Raw genomic sequence first — 14,433 nt, forward strand, 5'->3', positions numbered from 1 at the left:
GTCATGGAAAACAGAGAGGACTGTGCTTGCACGAGTTTTCCTGGCCTGTGCAATTTTGAAATTGACAGTAGAACTTAAATAATTATAGTAGAACTGCCAGTCGCTACAATAGCATGTTACTCCATGTTCACCTTTCGTCAAAGTCAAGTGAAACAATCTGTACCTTCATGAAGTCAGAGAAACAATGTGCTAATGTACAGTAATTCCAGAGTGGAGACATTTAGAAGAGAAAGCAGCAGGTCATATTTAATCTAATCTCTATGGTTGGAAAAAAAGTTGGATTTACTTTATTCAATTAAAGTTGGTAGGAATCATGTGGCATGTGACGCAGTCTCTGACCGACCTTGACGCTGTGTGTGTGTGTGCACATAAGAATGACTGCCCTTTGCAGAGGGCTCTGACCCTCACAGTACCCCCACAGTACCCCTCATTCCAACAACTATCAATAAGCACAACCTATGATCTCTCAGCAATACCTTAAAGGAATACTTCGGGATTATGGCAATGAGGCCCTTTATCTACTTTCCCAGAGTCAGATGAACTCGTGGATACCATTTTTATGTCTCTGTGTCCAGTATGAAGGAAGTTAGAGGTAGTTTTGCAAGCCAATTCTAACTAGAAGTCTATGGGTATCTGCTAGCATGCTATTAGATACCCATAGACTTCCAGTCATTGCGCTAATGCTAGTTCGCATTGGCTAGGGAAACTACCTCCTTCATACTAGACACAGAGACATAAAAACAGTATCCACAAGTTCATCTGACTCTGGGGAAGTAGATAAAGGGCCTCATTGCCATAATCCCGAAGTATCCCTTTAACACACAGTCTTCTCACTGTGACACTACTGATGACTGTAATGGTCCAATCCTTCGCAGGTGGGGTTAATTAGGGGTTGGCCTGATTTCACCACAAGGTTCGCTGACTCTTGATCTGGTAAACCGTCTACGACTCCCGCTCTACTTCCTGCTTCTCACACCATCTATCCATCCCCTCCTCAAGATTAAATCCTTCTACTCTTGGTCTGCTACTTAGGTCTAATGTGGGGTAGGCCTACTCAAAAAACTCTGCATGGGTGTTGGCTGGATTATCAAGGGAAGTGAATGATTAAAGTTAAATAACCCAATCTAAATAACTAAATCTCAGAACACTCTGTCTTGATCTGTTCCTTGTTCTAACCATTCCATTCTGTTCAGCCAGTCAAGTGTAAGTCCTTTCTTTCTAAGTGTAGGGAATCCTCTTAAAACTCGCTGACGTCATCAAGATTGTATCCTCTTAATCACCAAGCTCAGATCCCTTCAATCTAATACCCCCCAAAATATCTGAGACAGATTAGTTAGCCTTTCAGTTCAGATGTAAGACCTGTCAAATGTATATATTATTTGAAATTGATCATTTGAAAATGTGTGCTGCTGACAAGTATTGTGACAAGCAGTATAGTAGTACATTAGTGAGGTAAGAAGGCAAGCCAGTCTTTATAAGTGACACATTCTGGTTTTGGGACAGGGACATTTTACCTTTAGAATGACTATTATTCAGACAGGCTCTATTTTGTTTACATTTATGAAATAGGACTGGGTTTGCTTAATCTAGATATGAATGTAATCATAACATCTGTCAAACACGTAATGTAATTCCACAAGTCAAACAAAAGATGAGGATCAAATAATAGTCATTCTATGGTTACATGTCCCTCCCAAAGACTGTTCAATATTGCTGAGTCAATGAAGGACTATACAGAAGTCAGGTGACAGTGTGAGCATAGGAAAGAGCCCAGAGGAACAGGCAGAGCAAATTGGGTGACTACAGAGACACAGGATACACAGGATACAAAGGATACACAGGGTAGACAGGGTAGACAGGATACACAGGGTAGACAGGGTACACAGGATACACAGGATACACAGGGTACACAGGATACATAGGATACACAGGGTAGACAGGGTTTACAGGATACACAGGGTAGACAGGGTACACAGGATACACAGGATACACAGGGTACACAGGATACATAGGATACACAGGGTACACAGGGTACACAGGATACACAGGATACACAGGGTACACAGGGTACACAGGATACACAGGGTACACAGGGTACACAGGGTACACAGGGTACACAGGATACACAGGGTACACAGGGTACACAGGATACACAGGATACACAGGGTACAGATAGATTTAGGGTAGAGAATAGAGACACAAAGGACCGACAGCATGAGTACAGTCTCAGGTTGCACAGGGTCAGTACAGACAGAACATATAGTGTGAGTGCAGACAGACAGAACAGACAGGGTGGGTACAGATAGACAGAATAGACAGGGTGGGTACAGATAGACAGATCAGTCAGGGTGAGTACACACAGACAGAACAGACAGGGTGGGTACAGACAGACAGAACTGACAGGATGGGTACAGATAGACAGATCAGTCAGGGTGAGTACACACAGACAGAACAGACAGGGTGGGTACAGATAGACAGAACAGACAGGGTGGGTACAGATAGACAGAATAGACAGGGTGGGTACAGATAGACAGATCAGTCAGGGTGAGTACACACAGACAGATCAGTCAGGGTGAGTACAGACAGACAGAACAGACAGGGTGAGTACAGACAGACAGAACTGACAGAACAGACAGGGTTAGTACAGACAGACAGAACTGACAGAACAGACAGGGTTAGTACAGACAGACAGAACTGACAGAACAGACAGGGTTAGTACAGACAGACAGAACTGACAGAACAGACAGGGTTAGTACAGACAGACAGAACTGACAGAACAGACAGGGTTAGTACAGACAGACAGAACTGACAGAACAGACAGGGTTAGTACAGACAGACAGAACTGACAGAACAGACAGGGTGAGTACAAACACACAGAGGACATAGGGTAGGTGAGTGCAGGTTATGCTGGGGGGTGTAAGCTGAGGACAGGTTTTCACAGCACACAAACCCAAATCTCTCCATCCATCCACTCCCTCCCCTCCTACCCCTCCCTCCCCTCCTACCCCTCCCTCCCCTCCTACCTTGAGGAACGGTGGAGCAGTGTAGGGGAGCAGGGACAGCGGGGTCTGGAACAGCGGTGGATCTAGTGTGGTAGAGATCCGGGGCTCACCCCCATTTTGTTTCCTACAAACACAGAAAACACACAGAGAGAAACATGAACATCAGACAGATCAGAATAAGTCCCTCATATCACACTGAGGTCATGAGGGGAGAGAAGGGGAATAAACAATGTGGCTGAATGCCCCAGGGTTCTAGGGTTAGAATCACTTACAACTGCAACACAACACAACACAATACACAGCTATTTAGGAAACACTGTCTGCAGCATGGTGCACATTCTGGGAAGCATCACAATGGCCTACGGTGTAAACAGTAAACTGAGGTTGAAGAGCGGTATGAAGAGACTGAGTAATCCAACATCATTATAACCCTCCTCTTCTCTGCTCTGACTTCCTCTATTCTTCTGACAGGAGGGTATTATTAGATAATAGATATGATGTCTCAGTGACTGGAGGAAAATATATTGTATTACATTTCAGGCTAAATAAGGTTTCTGGGGATATGAGAGTTGAGCTAAAGGGTGACTTTCAATATCTTGTAGAAACCAATACAAATACTGGATGGGTAACACAAGGGTAACCTTGAGACTCGAGAATATGTTACAGGGCTGACAACCATCAATACACATACACTATATATACAATAGTATGTGGACACCCCTTCAAATTAGTGGATTCGGCTATTTCAGCCACACCCGTTGCTGACATGTGTATAAAATCGAGCACACAGCAATGCAATCTCCATAGACAAACATTGGCAGTAGAATGGCCTTACTGAAGAGCTCAGTGACTTTCAACGTGGCACCGTCATAGGATGCCACCTTTCCAACAAGTCAGTTTGTCAAATTTCTGCCCTACTATGGCTGCCCTGGTCAACTGTAAGTGCTGTTATTGTGAAGTGGAAATGTCTAGGAGCAACAATGGCTTAGCCGCGAGGTGGTAGGCCACACAAAATCACAGAATGGGACCGCCGAGTGCTGAAGCGCGTAGCGCGTAACAATCGTCTGTCCTCGGTTGCAACACTCACTACCGAGATCCAACCTGCCTCTGGAAGCAGCATCAGCACAAGAACTGTTCGCCTAAGATCACCATGAGCAATGCCAAGCGTCGGCTGGAGTGGTGTAAAGCTCGCCGCCATTGGACTCTGGAGCAGTGGAAATGCGTTCTCTGGAGTGATGAATCACGCTTCACCATCTGGCAGTCCGACGGACTAATCTGGGTTTGGCTGATACCAGGAGAAAGCTACCTGCCCCAATGCATAGTGCCAACTGTAAAGTTTGGTGGAGGAGGAATAATGGTCTGGGGCTGTTTTTCATGGTTCGGGCTAGGCCCTTTAGTTCCAGAGAAGGGAAATCTTAACGCTACAGCATACAATGACATTCTAGATGATTCTGTGCTTCCAACTTTGTGGCAACCGTTTGGGGAAGGCCCTTTCCTGTTTCAGCATGACAATGCCCTCATACTCAAAGCGAGGTCCATACAGAAATGGTTTGTCGAGATCGGTGTAGAATAACTTTACTGGCCTGCACAGAGCCCTGACCTCAACCCCATCGAACACCTTTGGGATGAATTGGAACGCTGACTACAAGCCAGGCCTAATTGCCCAACATCAGTGCCCGACCTCACTCATGCTCTTGAGGCTGAATGGAAGCAAGTCCCCGCAGCAACGTTCCAACATCTAGTGGAAAGCCTTCCCAGAAAAGTGGAGGCTGTCATAGCAGCAAAGGGGGGAACAACTCCATATTAAAGCCCGTGATTTTGGAATGAGATGTTCGACGAGCAGGTGTCTACATACTTTTGGTCATGTAGTGTATATTGGGCCGCGACCCCTGGATCATATGAACACACATACAACATGGCAAAATGTGAAGAATTGTAGGTATTTTTTCTCTTCGCCAACAATAGGGGTGTGAACAGTCCGGACCTTTGCCACCAAGGAAATGTGTGTGACTGGACCTTCTCAAATAGTACTTGAGTACTGCTGCTATAGATGTTACAGTCAGTCACATTCAATAACAAAACCAAGAAAGCAACACTGAAAATATATAGCATACCTCTTTCCTCACAGCATCCTGTGTATGTAATTCATGTCTATTATAAGAAATGTATACACATGCACTGTATAGGCACTGTACTGAACAAATTGAATCTGTCATCTTTTATCAACAAAAATGTCAAACGTCAAACATATAGGAGATCTGAAATTTGCTGGTGTGTGTACAGCTGACACATCATATGACAGTTCTAATCTGACATTTAACACCTCAAATCAAACCTACAATAAAACTGTACACACACGGCTATCAATACCAAAATTATTCTGGAGGTGTGTGTGTAAACGGTACTCTCTCTCTCGCTTTCATTCTGCCTGACAGATGTTAGAGTGAAGCATCTCTCAGTACAGTGCTTTCCAGGGGAGCCAGCACTGAGGTTCCTGTATAGATAGATACGCCATCCCATATAGGCTAAGTCATCAACGACGATCCAGAGACATCAGCAGAAATACTCAATTGAATTTCCACTCTTGTTAACAGCTAATCATTGTTTCATTAGACACTGTATGTGTCCATGCTAATGATCTATTAAATAATGTAAACAAGGACTATTAATCAGCCACTGCAGTTTCGGAGATTAAATTAAGATCAAAATGTTTAGCTAATAAATATGATGGCTAGTAGAGCTATGGGGTAGTTGGTTGGTGAGGCTGAATGAAGCAGATTCCCAGCCGCTGTGAACCAGTTTAGTTTTAAACAGGAATACGGAGCAGGCTGTATGAGTCATAGATTACAGTATGTCTTTAAACATATACATGATGGTAAAGTCTTCATCACATCTGCTGTGTCTGACTGACTGACTGAACTGAGTGGTTGATAGAGCAGCTCTCGTCATCTTACTGAGAGAGAGACCCTCCTGATCGACAGCAGTCTCTTGAGGAGATGAAGCTGAAACCAGTGTGTCTTCAGTGGAATTCAATGAGGCCATGCAGGCAGCTCCAGTCAGTCCCATGAGAGATCAAGACAGGACAGGACATCAGCCGCCCAACACAGCTAATTAGACCTGACACAAACACTGTGTAAGGACAGGGCTGGAGTGCACACACACACACCAGCCAGCAGACTAACTCCTTAAGGAGGAGGAGGAGGAGGTGCTGGTGGTTGTGGGATGGATTTCATTTAGACGTTTGTGTGTGTGTGTGTGTGTGTGTATGTGTGTGTGTGTGTATGTGTGTATGTTTGTGTGTGTGTGTGTGTGTGTGTGTATGTGTGTGTGTGTGTGTGTGTGTGTGTGTGTGTGTGTGTGTGTGGGGGAGAGATAGAGAGAAGATCTGTCAGATTAGCGACTTACTCAAGCGTGAGTGAGTGCAAGTGTGCATAGTTCTAATATAGATGATTCATTCTTCCCGCATGACATGAATCAGGAGAGAGGAAACACACCGTACCATGCACCATGCACACACTGTCAGAGCAAATAAATAACAAAGATATCACATCAGAGCAGTGGGGGAGACTCTCCTCTCCTCTCCTCTCCTCTCTCCTCTCCTCTCCTCTCCTCTCCTCTCCTCTCCTCTCCTCTCCTCTCCTCTCCTCTCCTCTCCTCCCCTCTCCCCCCTCCTGACTCCTTACTAGGGCCGGGACCATACCAGTATCGTGAAACTCCTTAGTATCGTTGCAAGGAAACGAAACACAAAGCGGATTTCACCTCTTTAGGAAAACAGCCCTAATGTTAGAAACAAACATCATTATGTTGTCATCCAGAGTCACATTTATTTATTTTCCATGCTACAGCACACAATATTTTACATACAGCAGGTTTTTAAAGGACCAAAGAGGTCTGCTTCGTGTTTTCATTTTTGCACTGGAAAAAATATTGCTATACTGGTATCGTCACAGCCCTACACATTACATATGCTCTGTGCACCTGCCTGCTGTCTGCCTGCCTGCTGCGTGCCTCTACGTAAACCTCCTGCATATCCGTTTACAGGCAGTGCTAACCTGCCACAGCTTCACCCCCCCCACCACCACCACCACAACAACACAGCACAGATTGCATAACAAATCCAACCTATATATAATGCTACAGGATGAAATCAGAGGGTCATACAGTAAAAGCTGTAGGTACTATCAGAACAAACATGATGAAACAGAAATAAGAGCAAAGTAAGTTACTCACTCTGTGTCAGCTGTGAGCAGTGTTGCTCCCAGATAAATATATCAGAGACCAGTTAAAACGCAGATGGCTAAGACTCTCTCTCTCTGTCTGTCTCTCTGATAACTCTCAACTCTCTGCCTCTGCCTGTCACACACCTGATCTCTCACGCACTCTCTTTCTCATTCATTCTCTCTCTAAATGCTCTTGGCTCTCTCCTCATCTCCTCCTTTCTTTCTCCCTCCCTCCCTCCCTCCCTCCCTCCCTCCCTCCCTCCCTCCCTCTCTGACACGGTGCCCCTCCCTGCCCATACTGGGACTGGGATAAATAAATAAAAGAGAGAGAGAGAGGGGGGAGAGAGTGAAGCCTGCTGCTCTGCTCTGAGTTTGCTAGAGGTTTGTTCTCTTCTCCTCTGAATACACCTCACCTTAATTAAACAACGTGCCTCCCTAACTAGGACCGGTTGCTCCGGCAACCAAATCAGATGAGTCTCCCCCGACAACGGGACAGATGCACGCAAAAACACACAAGCACACACACAGGCATGCGCGCACCCACACACCTACACCCACACTGAATAGTGTACTTCATATATTGAGTGTGGGTTTATGATGTTTCTATCATTATTCTTCCAGTAAAGAGAATACTAGAGGAGCCATACTCTGCCTTGCAGTACCACAGTTTGGAGTGAGAGGATACAAGCAGAAGAGCTTTTAATGACTAAAATGATCAGATAAGCAGTGATTGCACTCCTGCAATAAAAAGTATAAGCTCACATTTGGTCTATTACTGGAACATATTGAATGTCAATCTCTCTTGGAGTCCTCCAACCATATTCAGCTCCCAACAGTCCTAATGTCCCTGGCGATGTTCTCTTCTCCTAAAGCATGTTTGTTTGTCCCCTCAGGTACGTAGAAACACTAATGCACTGTCTGACCTGTCTGCCAGTGAGTGCACTGACCTTTCTATCCTTCCCATACTCTGAGTCAAGGACCAAGTGGACCTGCCTTCACTAAAACGTGTGCCTTGAAGCACAGTTATGCAGTACGATTCATCCTACTAGTAGTGTTTGGTATGCTAGGAGAGATTAAGAATTACAGAACCGTCTTTAAAATTGTGTATTGTAGTAATCATCACAAAAAGTAACCCTCAGATGTATTTCCCAATGCCAGAATAAAAGTGAACAAAATATTTACTGTCCATTCAGAATGAACAACTCTAACAATGCCCAGATTAATCTTATTCAATCAGAGTTGGGAGGACTCTCGCTGTCTCTCTCTTTCCCTCTCTCTCTCTTTCTCGCTCTCTTTTTCTCCTCTGTTATTCTCTGACCTCTAACCTCACCTGACCTCACCTACCAACATGGTCTCTACGTCATTCAAGGCCTTCACACCCTGATGGAAGATCACAAGGTACCATCATAACATTCCCCAGCATTGCATTCTGGGACGATGTGTAGCAAGTTGTATTTGGAGAGAGTAGTTCAACATGTCTGAGAGCTATTTTATCCTAATTTTATATTTTACTTACTTGAGCGTATCGACCGACTGCCTGTACAGGTCCGGACCGATGCACTCGTCTTTTCGTTTTTGTAGCCTATTTTAGCTATTCATGGAACACACCGCCTTACTGACCTTTTAAACTTTAAGCTATAGGGCTGCTAGCTGTGGCTAACCTGCTTTGTTTTTTAGCATTATGGCTACTGACGGCTATCCAATGAATATCAATGGCCAACCATTGAGCGTCCAATGCAACCGCTGTGAAATATTCACTAACTAGAAGGACAGAGAGCATACGGAACAGGGGTGTCTGTAAAAAGTGCCTTTGGTGTGACCGGATGATGGATGATATCCGGCATTCCCCGGCTAACCGATGAGCTGAAGCAGAAAGAGAGCCTCGTAGACGAGTTCACCAATGTAGCTAATGCCCAGGCTAAACATATCTCGGCGCTGAACATCTCTCTCGCCCAGGGTGGTGGAGAATTGGGAGAAGTCGATCTGTCCCACTTCTCGGTGGCTTGTTCGACTCCACTTCACCATAGAGACTGGGCCGAAAAGGTTACGTGAAAGTGCCCAAGGGAGCTTTTCCTGCCCTGGAGGATTCACTCTGCCTGGCAAACAGCTTTGGACCCCTGGAAGTGGCCTGTCAGGCCCCAGGAGTCTGCTCCGGTCCTGGAGACCCCTGATGCCAGGCAAGTAATCACCAGCATCAAACAACCGGGTGACAACATCAGTCCCTCTTAGGGCTGACCCCATTTACTCGACTGAAGATTGTTTTAGTCAAGCAGTTGCAAAAAAAATAAAAACATGTCATGGCACAGGAGACACCTGTCTGATTTGCACCTGTCTCAGTGGACTAATCCATTGAGGATGCCATGGTCCAAGAAGAAGGGAAGTGTGGCTAAGATGCACAAAGACACGTCTCTCTCCAGAATGTGCTATCTCCTGCCATTTTGTGCGCATTCATTGTTTCATAACTTCATTGTGTGAATTGTTTGCCCTTTGATTGTTAGTGTCTATCAATTCCACATAACATATATCACCAGTAATAGCCAACATTTATGGTTAACTCCCATAATTTCTAATCTACAATGTTTGGTTATGGTAATTTCTGTTAATGCATTCAATATATTATTATTACAGTCGTTTACCATTCTCATTGTCGGAGTGGACACGTTGTTTGCAGAGCTCACAACCTATGCTACACTTGTGAGAAACACGTTTTGGTTTATTTCCTTCCATTTACGAGTTTTGTCAATTTATTCATTGTCTTTTGTTTGGAGCGCACCTGTCAATGTTGAGTAAGGACACGCACCTGATTACACATATAGAAGTAGGCCTAGGCTACCTGGCCTGAGTGCAAAAGTTGGCCTATTAATGTGCCTATTTGGGGATGTCTGATAGTATTTCTGATTGTCTAAACAAAAGTGATTTTTTTTCTTCACCTCAAACAGCAAGTAAACAAAGTCTGTTTATAGAATCCATTAAGAATGACAATAGTACCTCAATGTATTTTAAAAATATTTCCATCTCTCTCCCTTTCGATAACCACTTGGCATGAAAGGGAAAAATGTTATGCTCTGATCCACTTGCACAAATAGCCTACAGATCTGTCAGTCCTGAGCTCACTGGTGTGGGAAACTGAGGGCCCACAATATTTGATACAATGTTGCAAGTTAGCTAGCACGAGCTTCGGGCCGGACACAGTTGATAGTTGATACAATGTTTCAAGTTCGTTGCAGACAGGCCATGCGTAGCCAATGTGATTTATAGGATATTTAATTTTATCACAATATTTTCTCCCTGCAGGCTGCAATGTTTATATTTGTTGGCTTTATGTAGGTTATTTTTACATAGTTGGCAATGGCAATAGAAGTTACTTTTAGATTTGCATCATTTTCATTTAGATTTAGAATTTCGATTAACCACTTGACAATGATTTTGAGATACAAAGACTATTATAAATTAAATGAAACTGTTCCACGAAAATGTGCATATGAAAACCATAATTGGCACGCAGATCGGTAGAAGTTGTAAGATAAATTGTCACTCCAAATGGAAAAGGTTGCCGACCCCTGGTGTAGCCTATTATCGGCAACTTCAGGAGCGTACCTGCAGAATCTGCAAAGGCCAGCAGCAGCGGGAGGAGGAGGTTTGTCAATTGCAGGTTCGTCAATATATGCGCTGTGGGAAAAATAATACTTTTCGTGTCTCATTTGCTGGTGTGTCAGAGAGTGGCAGGGAGAAGTGTATTGTGTGGATGGATGGATCTGTGGGATCTGTCTGGGTGGCTGGCTGCGTGTGACCATTCGTTGACCCCAGAGCAGCCCCCCGGCTGGCCCGGGGTTTACAACCCCATCACAGACACATCACACGGGATCTGAGGCATGGATAACATGCCAACAAATCAGACCTCACTATTACAGAACTGATGAGCTACTCAACGCTCAATCTCTCTCAGCTGCTCTTTTCTCATAGAGAGCTTTACCAGCTCCTTCAAGCACGTTATTCAACACAAGCTTACCTGTGATGAGAAATATCCGTAAAAATAGATACTGTATTTCTCACAGGAAAAACTGGATACATTTTACCACTTCAAGCTTTGATAAAACTGAAGGAATGAGCAGGTCAGCTGCTCTCTACATCTTCTGATAGCCAGTAGGATCAATGTGATCTATCACAGTTGATAGATTAACTGTTACAGTGTTCATAATGCTCTGCCTGGGATACCTGATGGTCTATTGAGCATGTTGATTAGGGGTTTGAGTGGTGTGATAGCCTGTCCTGTACCACCTCCCTCCCTCCCTCCCTCCCTCGCTCCCTCCCTCCCTCTGTCACTACATCCCCCCATCCCTCCCTCAGCCCAGATGACCCTGCTGTGAAGGGGCCAGGGAAGTGAGGAGAGGAGGAGAGAACAGATGGGACATAATGTACAGTATGTATGAATGTTGTGTATTAAAGGTCAATGAGAGAAGGAGGGATTGAACATCCCAGCCAAGGCAAGGCAACACGCTCCAGCATCACTACGGGAGGAACGAATAGCTGGCCCACGCTACACTATCTGGTCCAGCATCACTGTAGATTAACTCTAATTCCTTCTTCCCTCTCTGGGTCAAAAAGCATTTCAATCGAACACCAACAACCCCCCAAAAAACCCACTGATATTTAAAGATAAGAAGGAAATAAAACAGCAGATTTTTTAAATGTATGTAACAGATGTTCTGCATATCCTCCACCACATCTACAGTACATCCATACTTTAATTTGAAAACTTGAAAATAAACATGGCCTGGCTTCTCATGTTTCCTTGTCATATTTGACCCTAATCTACCCGGTAATTATATTTCCAAACAACATTTAGAGCTACAACCCTTTACAATATGTGACATGTAAAATGTAAAGCTAGCGGTCAGTAAAAACATGCTTTAGATCGCAACATGTTCTCCATTCTTAGTGTCTCTGTTGGTCCCCATGTTCCCCCCATTCATCTAACACATTAGCATCATGGCAATGAGGAGCTCAGATATTTTCAGTCAGCCTCTGGCTTAATCTGTTCCAAATAGGTCACATGACAACATCACCTGCTGCCCTGCTCTGCTTTGGTCTGGTCTGGCTGCCACCAGTCACTCCTGTACTGCCCTGTACTGCCCTGTCCTGCCCTGTACTGCCCTGTCCTTCCTTTTCCTCTAACAGCCACAGACAGGAGCAGTCCATATGTGTTGTGGACTGAGATCCACCTACTCCCTTCAGGGGCCCTTGAAATCTCCACCCCCACCCCAGCCACTGGCACCCCAGCCCCCAGGCGGTGTGATAGAGCTGGCCCAAATGGGCACAATTTCAGAGGGATGGGAGCTTATTGTGTTTATTCTGCACGGAGCCAGGCATTATGTGTCACAGGCATCACACACACTAGCATACCATGTCCTATCCCATCCGCTCAGAGCAATGTGACACACAGGTCACCTCTAGGCAGATATGATGAATTGCATATCCTCCTAAAAGTGCATCATTCTCAACATTCTCCTCTGGCAGCATGGTGCGTTTTAAGACCATATCTACCCTTCAAAATGAAAACCACCTGCAGCCTTAAGAGACAGCAGATCTTACAAATATTGGACAGCAGTCAAAAGGCAGATTAGTCTGACAGAGAGACTTCTTAATGGGTTCCTCAACAAAAGCCATTTGGGAAGGGCCATTTGGCCTGTCATTAAACGATAAGGAAACAGTTATCTTAGTTGTTCCTTAATCCTTATCAAGAGTTAAAGTGTTTGGCTGCCATGGCAAACATAGCACAGTCTGGGAAAGCTTGAAGCATGACTCATGTGCTTTCAAATATATACAAATGGGGCCATTTATAAGTCATGACACAATGACAATCTATTGGAAGACAAAATACAAAGTACTGCTCTTTCAAAATGTTAACACTTTCGATATGTTGAATGACTAAGTAAAGTATTCCATTTGTGAGCAAAGTGTTGTGTGAAGAGACCAGCATCCTACATGCACCTTATTTACCTTTGCCTCCCCCTGACAGTTGCCTGTAGCATTAGTATGCATTAAAAAGAGCAGGTGATTCTCAATAAACCATATCCTACAACCACTGTGATTATTATTTGACCCTACTGGTCATCTACAGCGGCTTGCGAAAGTATTCACCTTTCTTGGCATTTTTCCTATTTTGTTGCCTTACAACCTGGAATTAAAATGGATTTTTGGGGGGTTTGTATCATTTGATTTACACAACATGCCTACCACTTTGAAGATGCCGAATATCTTTTATTGTGAAACAAACAAGAAATAAGACAAAAAAACAGAAAACTTGAGCGTGCATAACTATTCAACCCCCCCAGAGTCAATACTTTGTAGAGCCACCTTTTGCAGCAATTACAGCTGCAAGCCTCTTGGGGTATGTCTCTATAAGCTTGGCACATCTAGCCTCTGGGATTTTTGCCCATTCTTCAAGGCAAAACTGCTCCAGCTCCTTCAAGTTGGATGGGTTTCGCTGGTGTACAGCAATCTTTAAGTCATACCACAGATTCTCAATTGGATTGAGGTCTGGGCTTTGACTAGGCCATTCCAAGACATTTAAATGTTTCCCCTTAAACCATAAAAAATAAAAATAAAGAAAAAAATTGAAAGAAAAAAATTAAAGAAATAAAAAACACTTGAGTGTTGCTTTAGCAGAATGCTTAGGGCCATTGTCCTGCTGGAAGGTGAACCTCCGTCCCAGTCTCAAATCTCTGGAAGACTGAAACAGGTTTCCCTCAAGAATTTCCCTGTATTTAGCGCGATCTATCATTCCTTCAATTCTGACCATTTTCCCAGTCCCTGCCGATGAAAAACATCCCCACAGCACGATGCTGCCACCACCATGCGTCACTGTGGGGATGGTGTTCTCGGGGTGATGAGAGGTGTTGGGTTTGCGCCAGACATAGCGTTTTCCTTGATGGCCAAAAAGCTACATTTTAGTCTCATCTGACCAGAGTACCTTCTTCCATATGTTTGGGGAGTCTCCCACATGCCTTTTGGCAAACACCAAACGTGTTTGCTTATTTTTTTCTTTAAGTAATGGCTTTTTTCTACCCACTCTTCCGTAAAGCCCAGCTCTGTGGAGTGTACGGCTTAAAGTGGTCCTATGGACAGATACTCCAATCTCCGCTGTGGAGCTTTGCAGTTCCTTCGGGGTTATCTTTGGTCTCTTTGTTGCCTCTCTGATTAATGCCCTC

General features: G+C 44.4%; 1 protein-coding gene across 11 annotated transcripts in view; it reads right to left on the reverse strand.

Annotated features, from left to right (window-relative positions):
• The window catches only part of LOC121538506 (rap1 GTPase-activating protein 1), a 150,410-nt gene that overhangs the window by 40,981 nt on the left and 94,996 nt on the right, over nt 1-14,433 (reverse strand). For 10 of the 11 annotated variants that reach the window (XM_041846612.2, XM_041846613.2, XM_041846601.2 and 7 more), the window contains one exon: nt 3,024-3,126. Coding sequence is in view for 9 of the 11 variants with exons in the window: in XM_041846613.2 (XP_041702547.1) it covers nt 3,024-3,126 (103 nt within the window). In the remaining 2 variants the exon portion in view is untranslated. Of the gene's footprint in view, nt 1-3,023; nt 3,127-7,232; nt 7,360-14,433 lie in introns of those variants that run through there. The other variant, XM_041846609.2, reaches the window with a different exon arrangement.

This window comes from Coregonus clupeaformis, chromosome 24, assembly GCF_020615455.1.
Source record: "Coregonus clupeaformis isolate EN_2021a chromosome 24, ASM2061545v1, whole genome shotgun sequence".
Classification (NCBI taxonomy): Eukaryota; Metazoa; Chordata; class Actinopteri; order Salmoniformes; family Salmonidae; genus Coregonus; species Coregonus clupeaformis.